Genomic DNA, 12,539 nt, shown 5'->3' with positions numbered 1-12,539 from the left:
CTGCTCCCACTGGTTTCTGCGCTCCAGGGGCGAGAAAGGCCGGCGTCGGCAGGGAGCAAGCTCGCACGACTCCTTGCCTCAAACACCCAGGCAGAGATAACGTACAATGCGGGACGTCCCCTGCGTCCTCTGTCCCGTCCCTGATCGTGACTCGCCATGTATCGTGTGGGTCTGGGACGACCCCGGCTGGCAGCCCCATGTCCCAGAAACACGGGTGTCGGCTTCCAAGCACATCTTTTGTCCGGATGAAGGAAGGCTTGGCGCATAGCAAAGGGACAAGCGATCGACCCCCACCCCCTACCCACTCCCCGCACCAGCAGCAAGCAAGTGCGCTTCCAAGAGCCTCCCTCCTGGCAAGCCAAGCGTTACCCCCATTCGGAGGAGGAGGAGGAAACTGAGGCTCAGAAGCTCATACAGATGAGGGCTTCCTAGGCGCCCGGTGTTTAATAATTAGACACGACTCCCTTTCGTTGAAGACAAGGATTCGGAGGAGGAACCTGCTCGCCCGAGACCACACGGCTGCAGTCGCCAAGGGCTGGCTCTGGGACTCAACGTCAGCTGAGTCGGGCTCCGGAGCACATGGCCAGTGTCTCTGCCCTCTGGCCAGTCTTTTCTCTCGGTCTCTGCTGCTTTGGGGGCACAGCCCAGACGGACACCGCGGTCCCTTCGGGGCAGGCGCCAGGGCGGAGAAGGCACAGGACACTGAGGTTTCCCTCTCGCCCCCCTCCCCAGGGGACCCCCGAGCAAAGCGAGCAGTGTCGGTGAAACTAAAGGCAAAAGATTCCTGCCTCTGCTGACGTCCGACTCTCTGTGCCAGCTCAGGTCATGGGATGGATGGAGCTCGCGTCGGGCCCCGAGCGGACAGCTCACGTCGGGATTCTCTCTCCCTCTCGCTCTGCTCCAGCCTGCTCCTTCTCGGCACTCGCTCGCTCTCTCAAAATCAATAACTAAACTTAAAAAAAAAAAAAATCAGAGTCGCGTCAAGGTAGCTACGACTGTGGTTCAAGCGTCCAGGCTGAGGGTGGGGACGGATGGCCCAGTTCTCCTGCCCGACACCCGTCCTGACCCGTGGGGACAGATACCAGAGCTGTCGGCCACCTGCGGATGTCCCGCCAGGCGTCTGTCTTTGTCACACACACACACACACACACACACCCTCCCAGAAGGCAGGCCCTGCCGGACGCCCCCATGTTACAGATGAGGAGACAGACTAGAACGCGTTTAAGGATTTGCCAGGGGAGGGGTGTCTGGGGCCGGAGGCTGAACAGGGGACACAGCTCAGCCCTGCGCCTCCCCCAGCATCTGGCCGCTGAGAGTGGGCGTGTGCTGTGTGCAGACAGGCCTCCTGGCGGGCTCTCCCCGCCTCCTCCAGCTCGTAGAGACACAGCCACACGCGCCTGCTGCGGCCGCCTGCCCCAGAGCTCCCGCCTGCCCATGGAGATGCCTGCCCCTGTCCTGGCGTTGGTGAGAGGCCAGGCGCTGCCGGCCTTCCTGCTCTGCAGCACGCTGCTGGTCATCAAGATGTACGTGGTGGCCATCATCACGGGCCAAGTGAGGCTTCGGAAGAAGGTATGCTCCCCTGGAGCACCCCCCCCCCCCCGCCGCCTTCCCCGGCCCCGGCCCTGCTGGGGAACTGCAGGGATGGGAAACTTGGCCGAGGTGTTCTCAGGGCCAGAATGTGAGGGCCCTGGAGACCTTTGGGATGGCAGGACCCGCACCTTCTTGCCCTCTGTTGTAAGAGCATTTACTCACCCCGCCGTGTTGCCAGGTAAGTTCTGGCACGACGGGTGCTGCTGAGCTCTGTTGGGTGTCTCAGAGAGAAGCAGGTCCTGGAGGATGGAATGAGACAGCAAGAATGCCTCCATCAGACCTGGCAGCTTCCCAGCACAGGAGATCGGAGATTTGGGTGGAGTGGGAACCGGCGACGCAGGAACCCCAGGAACTTTAAGTGGAAATTCCCAATTCATTGGCGAGGGGGCTTCCGAACGCACGGCAGCGTCCAGAGGCCAGGTCTCGGCCGGCCTGGGCTCCACTGGAATTTTCAAGGAGGAATTCCCCCCGCCCTTCCCCCCGCCACCCCACCGATCCCAAGTCCCCGGAGCCAAAACAACAAAGAGGCTAAGATGGGAGCCTGGGTGGGCGGGACGGCCCATTCAGAACAGCTCGGCTCGCATTGGACACGACCAGAGTCAGAGAAGTTTTGGGCCAAGCCGGCCGGCTGTCCTGTTTTTCAGTACAGGACTCGTTTCCAGAAACTGTGGCCCCTTTGTCCGCCTTTGTCCAGTTCAAAGGCAAGGCAAGGTTAGCTCTGGCATCACGTTGGGTGTGGACACCCAGGAGTGGGGGTCTTGCTGGGGAGTCAGACTCAGCCCCTGGCATAGGCGCGGGCAGGGGTGAAGGCGGGACGGCTTTAAGCCCAGAGGCGCAGACACAGGCACCCGGATGACCCCTGCCTCCTCCCTGCCTCACCCCGGTCCTGGATGCGGGATACGGGGAACCCAGCAGGGGCAGGTGCATTCAGCCATTAAGTCCTTCCTTGGAGCTGAGCGTTTAATAGGTGGGAGCCACGTTCACCTTGTCTTCCGGGAGAGGACACCTGTGAGGCCACGCAGCAGGGTTTGAACGGGGCTGTCCGGCCCCACAACCTGTCCGGAGGGGGCGGGGGCGGGGATAGAGTTCTCAACAGCAAGGCGCAGGGGTCCGGAGCCTCCCTCTTCAATGTGAATTCAGGGATAGAAGGAGGGAAACCCAAGAGTGCCTTTCTCTCTGGTGGGTGGAGAGTGCCAGAAAGAAACCTTCCCTGGGGCTGTCCCCCAGAGGCTCCTTACCGGCTGTGAGTTTCCCTCCCCTGCCAGGAAGGAGCCTGGAAGCCACTTCCCCGGGCAGGTGACAGATAAGGGCTCTGACTCGTCCACCCTTTGCCCCTGGGGCGAGTCTGGGAGCCGTTTCCTCATCTGTAAAGCAGGGAATAGTCACGCTCGAGCCGGGCGAGCTCGGCACCTGGCGCAGAGCAAGCGTGACTTCTCATTACGTACGAACAACTGGAAATCACTCGAAGGCCGCAACCACAGCTCGGTCCCGGGAGTGCATCCAACGGCCTGCCCCCTTGTCCCAATTAAAGGTAGCAATTCTAGCTTCGGACGACAGCGGTTCCTCGGTCTGCCCTACGACCGGCTCCCGGCCCGGCGGGCTTGTGTTCCAGTTCTGTCTTTAGGAACGAGCCACCCCTCGGACCCGGCCCTAGGACCCTTTGAAGGGAGTCATGGGTCCACGGGCTCTGTGCCGGCCCATCGGGATTGGCGATTCCACGAGTGCAGGGCCAGTGGAGAGGAATTCTGGGTGTGGGGGCTCTGATCCTGACCCTGACGGGCCTCAGGCGTGGGACAGGTGGGACGCACCAGAGCTTGGGGACAGGGGTCACCAGGGCTCATGAGTCAGAGGCGGCAGTATTTGTCATTGGGTGAGCAATCCAGAAAGCGTGCTGCTGAGATTCGTGTTTGCTGTGGGGCTGGTGAGCGCTGGACGTGGGCCTCCGGTGACGGAAACGTGACCTGAAGTTTCTGCTGTCCGCAGACTATTCGTCGAGCACCTTCCCCATGCCGGTGCTCCCAGTGCCCGGCATTGGGCGGAGGCCTCTCCAGTCCTCCCCTTCACTCTTCGCGCGGGAAATGAGCTCCGCTTGATCCAGAGTTCACGGATGAGGGAGCTGAGGCTCAGGGAAGCGAAGAAATGGGCAGCTAGTCTTTGTGGAACTGTCAAAAACCCTCTCACTGCTCTTAGTTCAAAGTCCAAAGTCTTAGAGTGCCCTCGGGACCCCAGCAACTTCATCTTGGGCCTCTGTCCCCTCGCTCTCTATACTCCAGCCACGCTAGGCTTCTGTTCTTCAAGCACCCCCATCGTCTTCTGACCCCAGGGCCTTTGCACATGCTTTCCTGGATGTCTTCAATGCTCTTTCTCCAGCCCGCCCTCATCGGGTTCATGTTGTTGCCTCCTTCAAAGCTTAGCTTGAATGCCCCTGCCTCAGAGAAGCCGCCTCTGACCCTCAGGCTTGATCAGGTCTCCTGGAAACATTCTCAAGGCCAACCTTGTCTTCTCTTTGTTTAACACTCACCACCTGGTCTTCCGTGGTTCGTAGGCCATTTCCCCATCAGACTGTGAGCTTCCCACAAGCCAGGACATGAGGGCCTTTGCCCTCGTCTGTTCCGGCTGCTATAACAGTGTCGGGGGCACACGGGGCCTGGACTGGGGGGGGGTGGGGGCGGGGCTTGTAAAGAGCAGACTTCTTTCTCACCATTCTGGAAGCAAGGTGCCTGGAGATTCCGCGTCTGGTGAGGGCCCACTTCCTGGTTCACAGTTGGCTGTCTTCCGGCTGTATCCTCCAGTGGCAGGACGGTGAAGGAGCTCTCTGGGGTCTCGTTTCGAAAGGCACTAATCCCATTCCCAAGGGCTCTACCCTCCTGACCTAATCACCCCAGAGGACCCCCGCCCCCGCCCCCCAACACCATCACCTCGGAGGTCAGCTTTCAGCATACGAATCCGCGGGGCACACGTTCAGCCCATAGCGGCCTTGGTCATGGCGAGTGCCAGCACTTGGCACGTGGAGGGGGCTAGGCCAGTAACTCTCGCTGACGTATTCCAGGCTTTTGCCAACCCCGAGGATGCCCTGAGACACGGAGGCCTCCAGTACTGCCGGAGTGACCAGGACGTAGATCGCTGCCTCAGGCAAGTACTGTTGGGCCCCAGCCTGGCCACGGTCTGCCCCCCGAGGCTCCGCTCTGAGCACCAGGGCCGGGGGGGGGGGCACCCAGAGGACCGAGGTCTCCTGCCTTCCGGAGCCCCTCAGATAGTTCTAATTTATTCATTGATTTCATGTCTTTCTTTCTTTTTTAAAATGTTTTTATTTATTTTTGAGAGAGAGATTGAGAGTGCGAGCCGGGGAGGGGCAGAGAGAGAGGGAGACACAGAATCGGAAGCAGGCTCTGGGCTCCGAGCCGTCGGCACAGAGCCCGCGCGGGGCTCGAACTCACGAACCCTGAGCTCAGGACCTGAGCACAGGTCCGACGTTTAACCAGCTGAGCCGCCCAGGAGCCTCCAGCGCCTCCACCGTGGATGGGTATTCTGCCAGTGGGATGGGTGAACATTTATGCCACGTTTGGGTTTTATTTTGCATTTCTTTCGTTCGGAGTGAAGCTGAACGTCACTCCCTCTGCCGAGCAACCCCCAGTCGATCAAAAACAATTTTTCTCATTATGAAAGTCAGAACTGCTGACGATCGCCGACGACCTGGGTCGCACTGCAAACACACGGAGGGCAAAGGGAGACCGGTCCCGACTCTAACCCCCGCTAACCTCTAACACTGTGTTCACCCAACTCCTCTTTGTAGATGTTTCCCAGAAAATCCCGTGCGCACTGTGTGCCCGGGGTGGGGTTCTGGTATTTCTTTTTCCGTGAACGTTATTTGGTGAGCATTTTCCGTGTGGGTAAATGCTACTCAAAACCTGATTCTTTAAGAATAGCCGTGTAAAATGGGGCGCCTGGGCGGCTCCGTCGGCTGAGCGTCCGACTTCAGCTCAGGTCACGATCTCGCGGTCCGTGAGTTCGAGCCCCGCGTCGGGCTCTGTGCTGACGGCTCGGAGCCTGGCGCCCGCTTCGGACTCTGGGTCTCCCTGCCCCCCACTCTGCTCACACTCTGTCTCTCTCAAAAATAAAAATAATAAAAACATGGGGGAAAATGGAAAAAAAAAATAGCTGTGTAAAATCCCATCGGAGACTAGATGTGGGTTGATTTCATGTTCCTGATCTGAATGTTGTGGTTTTGGCAGTTGGCTCTCCCCTGGCTGACCCCGGTGGGCTGGAGAGGGAGGAGGCAGCACTTGCAGGGGACAGGGACTGCCAGCGGAGTTGAGGGACAAGCGGAAGGACGGGCAGCTGCACAGGGGGACACAGGAGACAAACTCTCCCGTAGTTCCCAGGGCATTCCCGTGCACCGCGGGCAGAAATGGGTGGGACACTGGAGTGTAAATACGAGATTCTTTTCTTTGAGGAGAGCGTTTTTTTTCTCTTTGTTTTCTTGCCCGTTGAAAATAATATGCATACTTGTGGTTTTTAAGAATGACAGAGATGTGTAAGGTAGGAAGTGAAATCCTGTGCTGTTCTAGTGTTTCTAATATAACTACGGTATGTAGTTCTTCCTATGAGGTCCATCCATCCGTCCATCCATCCATCCATCCATCCACCGGGCACATAGTGAACAAGTGGACAAAAGCCGTACCAATACCCGTGTCCATACCGGTGACCCTTATCCCGCCCACCCCCTTGGTTGGCTTGACTCTCCTGGGCGGTGGAGAAGGGCCTGAGCAGTCGAGGCAGCCGTGACCGTGGATAGCCTGGGCTGGCTCACCGCAGCCACCGAGGGGGTTTTCTTGGCTTTTCACAGGGTGGGTACACGCGTCCTACGTAGCGAAGCTTTCTTGTGGCACGGGAGCGGTTACGTGAGCCGACGAGCACTTTGGTTTATTTTTTACTGGCTGTAACCAAGCCAAGGAGAGATAACAGACCCGTGTGGTGGCCAAACGTTTCTACGTACCCAGTACACTTTCTTCTTCCGATCGAAATGACCCTCTCTCGATAGTGGCGATGCTCCAACGGCTGGAGTTCGATGCAGCGCTTTTTTAAAAATGTTTATTTTTGAGAGACAGGGAGACAGAGCGTGAGTGGGGGAGGGGCAGAGAGAGAGGGAGACACGGAATCCGAAGCAGGCTCCAGCCTCCGAGCCGTCAGCACAGAGCCCGAGGCGGGGCTCGAACTTCCGGACCGCGAGATCATGACCTGAGCCGAAGTCGGCCGCTCCACCGACTGAGCCACCCAGGCGCCCCAGTTCAAGCCTTTTTGAGCACCTCTTACCAAATAACGTTTTATGTCCATTTGGCAAGTGTTTATCGGTGGAGGGGACGTGCGACATACTGGTACTTATTGGAGACTTACCACGGCAGGTCTGGGGGTTCCTGGTCCCCCGGGGTCTCCTCCACCTCCTGCCTTCACAGAACGTCGTGGAACCGTGAAGGTGCAGGGCTCAGAGGATCACACGTCCCGTCATCCCCTGCTGGAGAACTTGCTGGAACCTGAGGGGGACATGCCCTGGAAGCAGAAGTTAGTTAAATATTAGACCAGAGTTTATGGTGCAGTCAGGGTCACCCTCCTGCCCAAACAGGAAAGCACTTAGGTCTAGGTTCTTGGAGGATAAATCTGCCTTGCAGATTAGCCACACGCCAGAGCCAAAACGAACGTGAGCCCGGCTCTGGGAGAGGTCAGGAGCCGGATTTCCAGGGAAATGATGAAACCCGGCCACCTTGCTTCATGACACCAACCCCAGCCTCCTGCTCAGGTGTCTTTGGGCCAAATCCCGAGTCCGTGTGTGGGAAACCTCAGGGAGGGAGTCTCCGAGTGGCCCCAAGGGAGGCAGACGGGCACGGGGCCCATGCTTGGCGAGGTTTCTGACTACTCGGAACACGCAGCCTGAATCCGACTGAACCGGTTTGTCCGGAGATTGGTCCCCGAATCGCAGTCCTAGAAGTCCCTTCGATGTTGTGGACGGTGAACCGAGGCCAGGGAGCAGGTTAGAGGCACGCCGAACCGCGGGCTCATGCCCGGCCCTCCTCTCTGCGGCTCCACACCGGGTTTCATTCACCCGGCCGAGGCAGGAGAGGCTGGCAAACCCGAGAGGGCGAGATTAGCATTCAGGGTCGTGCCCCAGACCAGGCCGGCGATGGTGGCGAGGGAGAGGAGGAAGACGGCAGGTGCATCGGGGCGCCAGCGGGGTCCTAAGCACCTTGTCGATAGCTGCCAACCCGCCGGGCCCCCCAACAGCCTCCCCGGGGAGGGTGCTGTTATCTCTGGAGGCAGAGCAGGCTTGCCGAGGCCACGCGGTTGAGCCCAGGACCGTGGGCTCTGTAGGAACGCGGTTTTGCCCCGCTTTATCCCTGCCCTTGACATTGAGCAGCAGGGGCCCTGGCATGGCCAGTGTGGGCAGCGGGGAGGGCCCGGGATGAGGACGGACGTCCCTGCCAGCTGCCTGGGGCTACTCGCAGACCTTCTCCCCGCCCATCACCTGCCGTCATGCAGCCGGTGTTGCAATGTCTGGGGGGGGGGGGAGGTGGGGGGGGTGGGGAGGGGCGGCCCAGTGCGGCAGGAAGCCCAGCAAGTCCGGTCTGGCGGGGATTTGCTTTGGGTGACTTTTATGTTAAAAAGTGGCTGTTATTGGAATGACACGTTTTGCCCAACCACGTCTCTCCGGTACGTGACTCCCTCCACGTCTGTCAGTTCACATCCGGGCCCCCCCCCCCCCCCCCCCCCGGGGAAGGGAATGAGTTTTCTTGCCTCACCTTTGATTTCCCCACAGCTCTCTGTCCTTGGCACCACTTGCGGCTTCGTGGGGAACCCCCGCTTTGATCCCTACCGGAGGGAGGAGGGACAGGGACGGGCTGGGCCAGCTCTCAGTGGGGGGTGGGGGGTGGGGTGGAGGGCGGGGTGCTGAGGGTCAGAGCCTCAGGGCTTTCTTAGCCCCCAGGCACCTCTCCTCCCTCACTGGTGACCTTGGGGCCCTCGGTCGGCCCGGAGCTGGGAGGTGGGCTCAGGACCACGGCTTGGTTTTCTGCAGGGGCTGCACCTCCCCGCCTCTCGGTTCTGCCCCGAAGAATGGGTCCCCACCTGCCACGGACCTTGCCCATCCCACCCTCCTCTCCACCCTGCTCCCCTTTGTCGGCTCTTTGGGGTTTGGCCAATGTCAGCTCTCTAAAAAGGGACTCACTCGTCCGATGCGAATACCTGCTTTAAAGGACAGTATCCGGATGAATGGGTTTCCCATACCAGTGGGTGCTTTTCCTGAAACGTTCAGATGAGCGTGTGGCAGAAAGGCCCATCCGGGTGGGTCAGCTGTGAGAGGCAGACCGATTTCTGGGCCACGCTGACTTCATTTAATGTTTATTTATTTTTGAGAGAGAGAGAGAGAGAGAGAGAGCGCGCGCACGAGTGGAGTGAGGAGCAGAGAGGGAGGGAGAGACAGAATAACGAAGCAGGCTCCAGGCTCCGAGCCATCAGCACAGAGCCCGACGCGGGGCTCGAACCCACGAACCGCGAGATCATGACCTGAGTCGAAGTCGGACGTGACTGACTGAGCCATCCAGGCGCCCCATCACTGACTTCATGTGAAGTAAGCTTTCCAGGGGCGCCCGGGTGGCTCAGTCGGTTCATCGTGATCTCAGCTCAGGTCATGATCTCACGGTCTATGGGACGGAGCCCCACGTGGGGCTCTGCACGGACAGTGGCTCCCTCTCTCTCTCTGCCCCTCCCCCTGCTCTCTCTCTCTCTCTCTCTCTTAAAATAAGTAAATAAACATTAAAGAATAAGAAGAATAAAGCATGTTTCCCAAGGGTGTCCCTCTAATGGGGGGGTGTTGGGGGGCACAGCCCCATTTCCATAGGGTAGAGGGGTCTGGAGGAAGCCTTGCTGTCCCCTCACAAGTGAGGTAAGGGCCTTCCTGCAGACCTGCTTTCCCCGAGGCTGGGTCCCACGGTGGAGATTTGGGAGAAAAGGGGAAGGCGGGCTCACGTTGGCTTCGGGATACGGGGGCAGAGACGCCAACCGCTGTGTCCCGAGTTTCACCTAAGAACGGTCCAGGCCCCGCTGGGTTAAAGGGGGCTTTTGCACACGCGGATTGAATTCCAGGCCCCAAGCCCCCCCTTCACGAGCCCCCCCCCCTCCTGCTTTCAACCTGCCTCGCTCCCTCTCATGCCACCCCACTCCAGACACGCTCCAGGGTCACTTTTCTGTGCCTCCAACACCCTATGCTCAATCCCACCCCAGGGCCTTTGCGCCTGCCCCTCCTGCTCCCTGGAAAGTTCTTCCCCTGCACCGGTGATCCCTGATCATTCAGGCTTCGGTGCAAACATCTCCTCCCCTGAACACACCCACGCCGGTCACTCGGTCACTCGGCAGAGACCCCTGCAGCACGGGGCAGCCGAGTTAGGGCCTCTCCTGTGCCCTGCCCAGCCCCATTCTCTAGGTCAGGCCACACACCGGGCCCTTGACTAAGGCTCTGCTCGCAAGTGGGAGGGAAGAGGAGGGCTGTGTTACAGGCCGTCTGTCACACAGGAGCTGCTGGGTCGGGCCCGGCCCGCGGGCGCACAGCGTTGGTGGAACGCGTCCCAGCTGGAAGGCGCACCTCGCTTCCCGCCCCGAGTTCCCCCTGCCTCACACATGCGGCCTTGTCCTCGGGGGAGGTCCCAGCCCCGTACTAGGTTCCTGTTTATTCTTCCAACATACCGTCTATGGCCTCAGGCACGGGTTCAGTCTCTAATTTATGAGACTTGACCTCCTCACCTCTCCCCAAGGAAGCTGTCCGTTAGCGGGAGTCATGGAAAATGTGACCCAACTCTTAGCAGACGCGGGTGGGTTTTCTTTCTCGGTCATCTATTTACGCCAGGGCTATACTCAGCCCTTCCACTCCCCCCACGCCACCCCACGTGCTCACGCGCTTGACCGTCTTGAACAAACAAACACAAAGATACGGGACAGCGTAGACGAAATGAAGAGCTTTACCGGGGGGGCAGTGAGTGGTAGCTGTTCTGTTATTATTATTATCCCTGAAAGAGGCAGGAGGGTTTGCCTACATCTAGGGGCAGGACAAGACGGTTAGGCAAGGGTTTCAGACGTGTGCTCTAGCCCATGCCCCTGGGGAGGGCCCAGGCACCTGCGTTCAGAAGGAGGGTGTCCCCCCCCGCCCCGAAAAGCCCTGCCCGGGCGGGGGAGGGTAAAGGGCGCGGGTGGGAGTCAGACCTAGGCTCCACCCCGGCTCTCAACCCCCTCTGAGTCCCACTGTTCCCGGCTGGCGTCCAAGGCCACACGAGGGAAGACGGTGGGGAGCGTGGCCGGGGCCAAGTCCTGGGGAGCCCCAGGGCTCGGGAGGAAAACCCCGGCTAGCTGCCTGTCACGGCCACTGGCCCATAAGTGGGGTTTTACGTCCTGGCAGCAGCTGACTTGGAGTCGCTGTCGCTTCTGCCTCCGTGGTACCTCTTTCTCCCGGCCACGAACGGACGCGAGTCGGGCACCCCGAGATGGTCCCCAGGGGCGTGGGGCCCTTCGGGGCAGAGGGCCCCGGCTTCCACGAGCTTCTCCCTGCTGACGCCCGGCTGACCGCACACCCTTGCCTTCCCAGAGCCCACCGGAATGACATGGAGACCATCTACCCCTTCCTGTTCCTGGGCTTCGTTTACTCTTTCCTGGGGCCTGACCCCTTCATCGCCCGGATGCACTTTCTCGTCTTCTTCCTGGGCCGCGTGGTGCACACCGTGGCCTATCTGGGCAAGCTTCGGGCACCCACCCGCTCCCTGGCCTACACCCTGGCCCAGCTCCCCTGTGCCTCCATGGCCTTCCAGATCGTCTGGGAAGCCGCCTGCCACCTGTGACCAGCAGCCGACAACAGCTCAGCCAGCAGACCGCTGGCCGCGAGCCCCCGTGACTGTATCCGGAGGGCGCCGGGCGGCCCTTGGGGATTGTGCTCAGCCCGGGGACCCGGTTTCTTGGCAACCCACCGAGCGCGGGATCCTGGGCGCCGTGGGCCTGTGCGTGTTTGCCCATGTGCGTGCACGCGTGTGGGCGGGCGTGCCTCTCGGACTTCTGGGTGGAGTGGCTGCCCGGACCGCGTGGAGATGGCTTCTCGAGACTGACAGAAAAATCCTCCCACTCGGGCACCAGCGCATTAAAAGCCTTGTTCCTTCTCCGTCCCTACGAGTGAGAGAAGAGTCCGTTCGGGTTCCTCAACGAAGCCACCATCCGGATTCAGGGCTGTACTAGCCGCGAGCTTCTTAGACCCACCCCAGAGATTCCGATTCGGCTAGTTCGGAGGGGACCCTGGGCATCTGCGCTTTTGTAACGCTCCCCCGTGTCCCGGCGGTGTCCGGGCCCCGGCTCCACACTGCCCGTTTCCTCCAGAAGCAGGACCCGGCACAGGGTGGGGTGTGATATTGCAATTTCTTTTGTGGTGGGAGTTTAGCGAGGGGGGCGTGGGATTACGTTCCCCGGCGCCCTGTTGACACTCCCCGTGCTCGGTCTCCGTTCCTTTGCCGGATCCTTCTCTCCTAGTGCAGGTGCCAAAAGGCGGGGCCCACGGTGAGGGTCGCTTCTCTTCCCTGGGGAGTCACTCACTCGTTAAGGGCCATAAAGCAAGACAAGGGGCCCGGCATGACCAACCGCTCAAAGGAACTTTCTGGCTCCTTCCGTACCCGCAAGATTTGAAAAGTACAAATGTGCACCCCTGCGGGGAATCTGTGTGTGTGTGTGTGTGTGTGTGTGTGTATCTCCTAGACTCTTGTTCTAAGATGTGTGGGGCCTTGATCATTCAATGGGAGGGTCTGTCCGGCTTGGGCCACCACCCTGCAACCCCTTGGCTGCCCGCCCCTGGGGTCTATCGCCGCCCGAGTGGGTCATTTTCGCGGGACGTTTTTGTTAGTGTGTGTCTGGGGCCACACTGACGGGACGACGTC

The 12,539-nt window shown here is 60.1% G+C and overlaps 1 protein-coding gene across 1 annotated transcript; it reads left to right on the top strand.

The window, feature by feature from the left end:
* Positions 1-270: 270 nt before the first annotated feature.
* PTGES (prostaglandin E synthase) lies at positions 271-12,320 on the top strand. The gene is made up of 3 exons (XM_043567334.1): positions 271-1,569; positions 4,640-4,722; positions 11,213-12,320. Exons 1-3 carry the CDS (start codon positions 1,105-1,107, stop codon positions 11,460-11,462), a joined length of 798 nt encoding a protein of 265 aa, XP_043423269.1. The 5' UTR covers positions 271-1,104; the 3' UTR covers positions 11,463-12,320.
* The last annotated feature ends 219 nt before the right edge of the window (positions 12,321-12,539 follow it).

Source organism: Prionailurus bengalensis, chromosome D4 (genome assembly GCF_016509475.1).
Source record: "Prionailurus bengalensis isolate Pbe53 chromosome D4, Fcat_Pben_1.1_paternal_pri, whole genome shotgun sequence".
In the NCBI taxonomy this organism is placed as follows: Eukaryota; Metazoa; Chordata; class Mammalia; order Carnivora; family Felidae; genus Prionailurus; species Prionailurus bengalensis.
The sequence above is the reverse complement of the archived record's forward strand: the minus strand, read 5'-3'. Positions and strand labels throughout refer to the sequence as shown.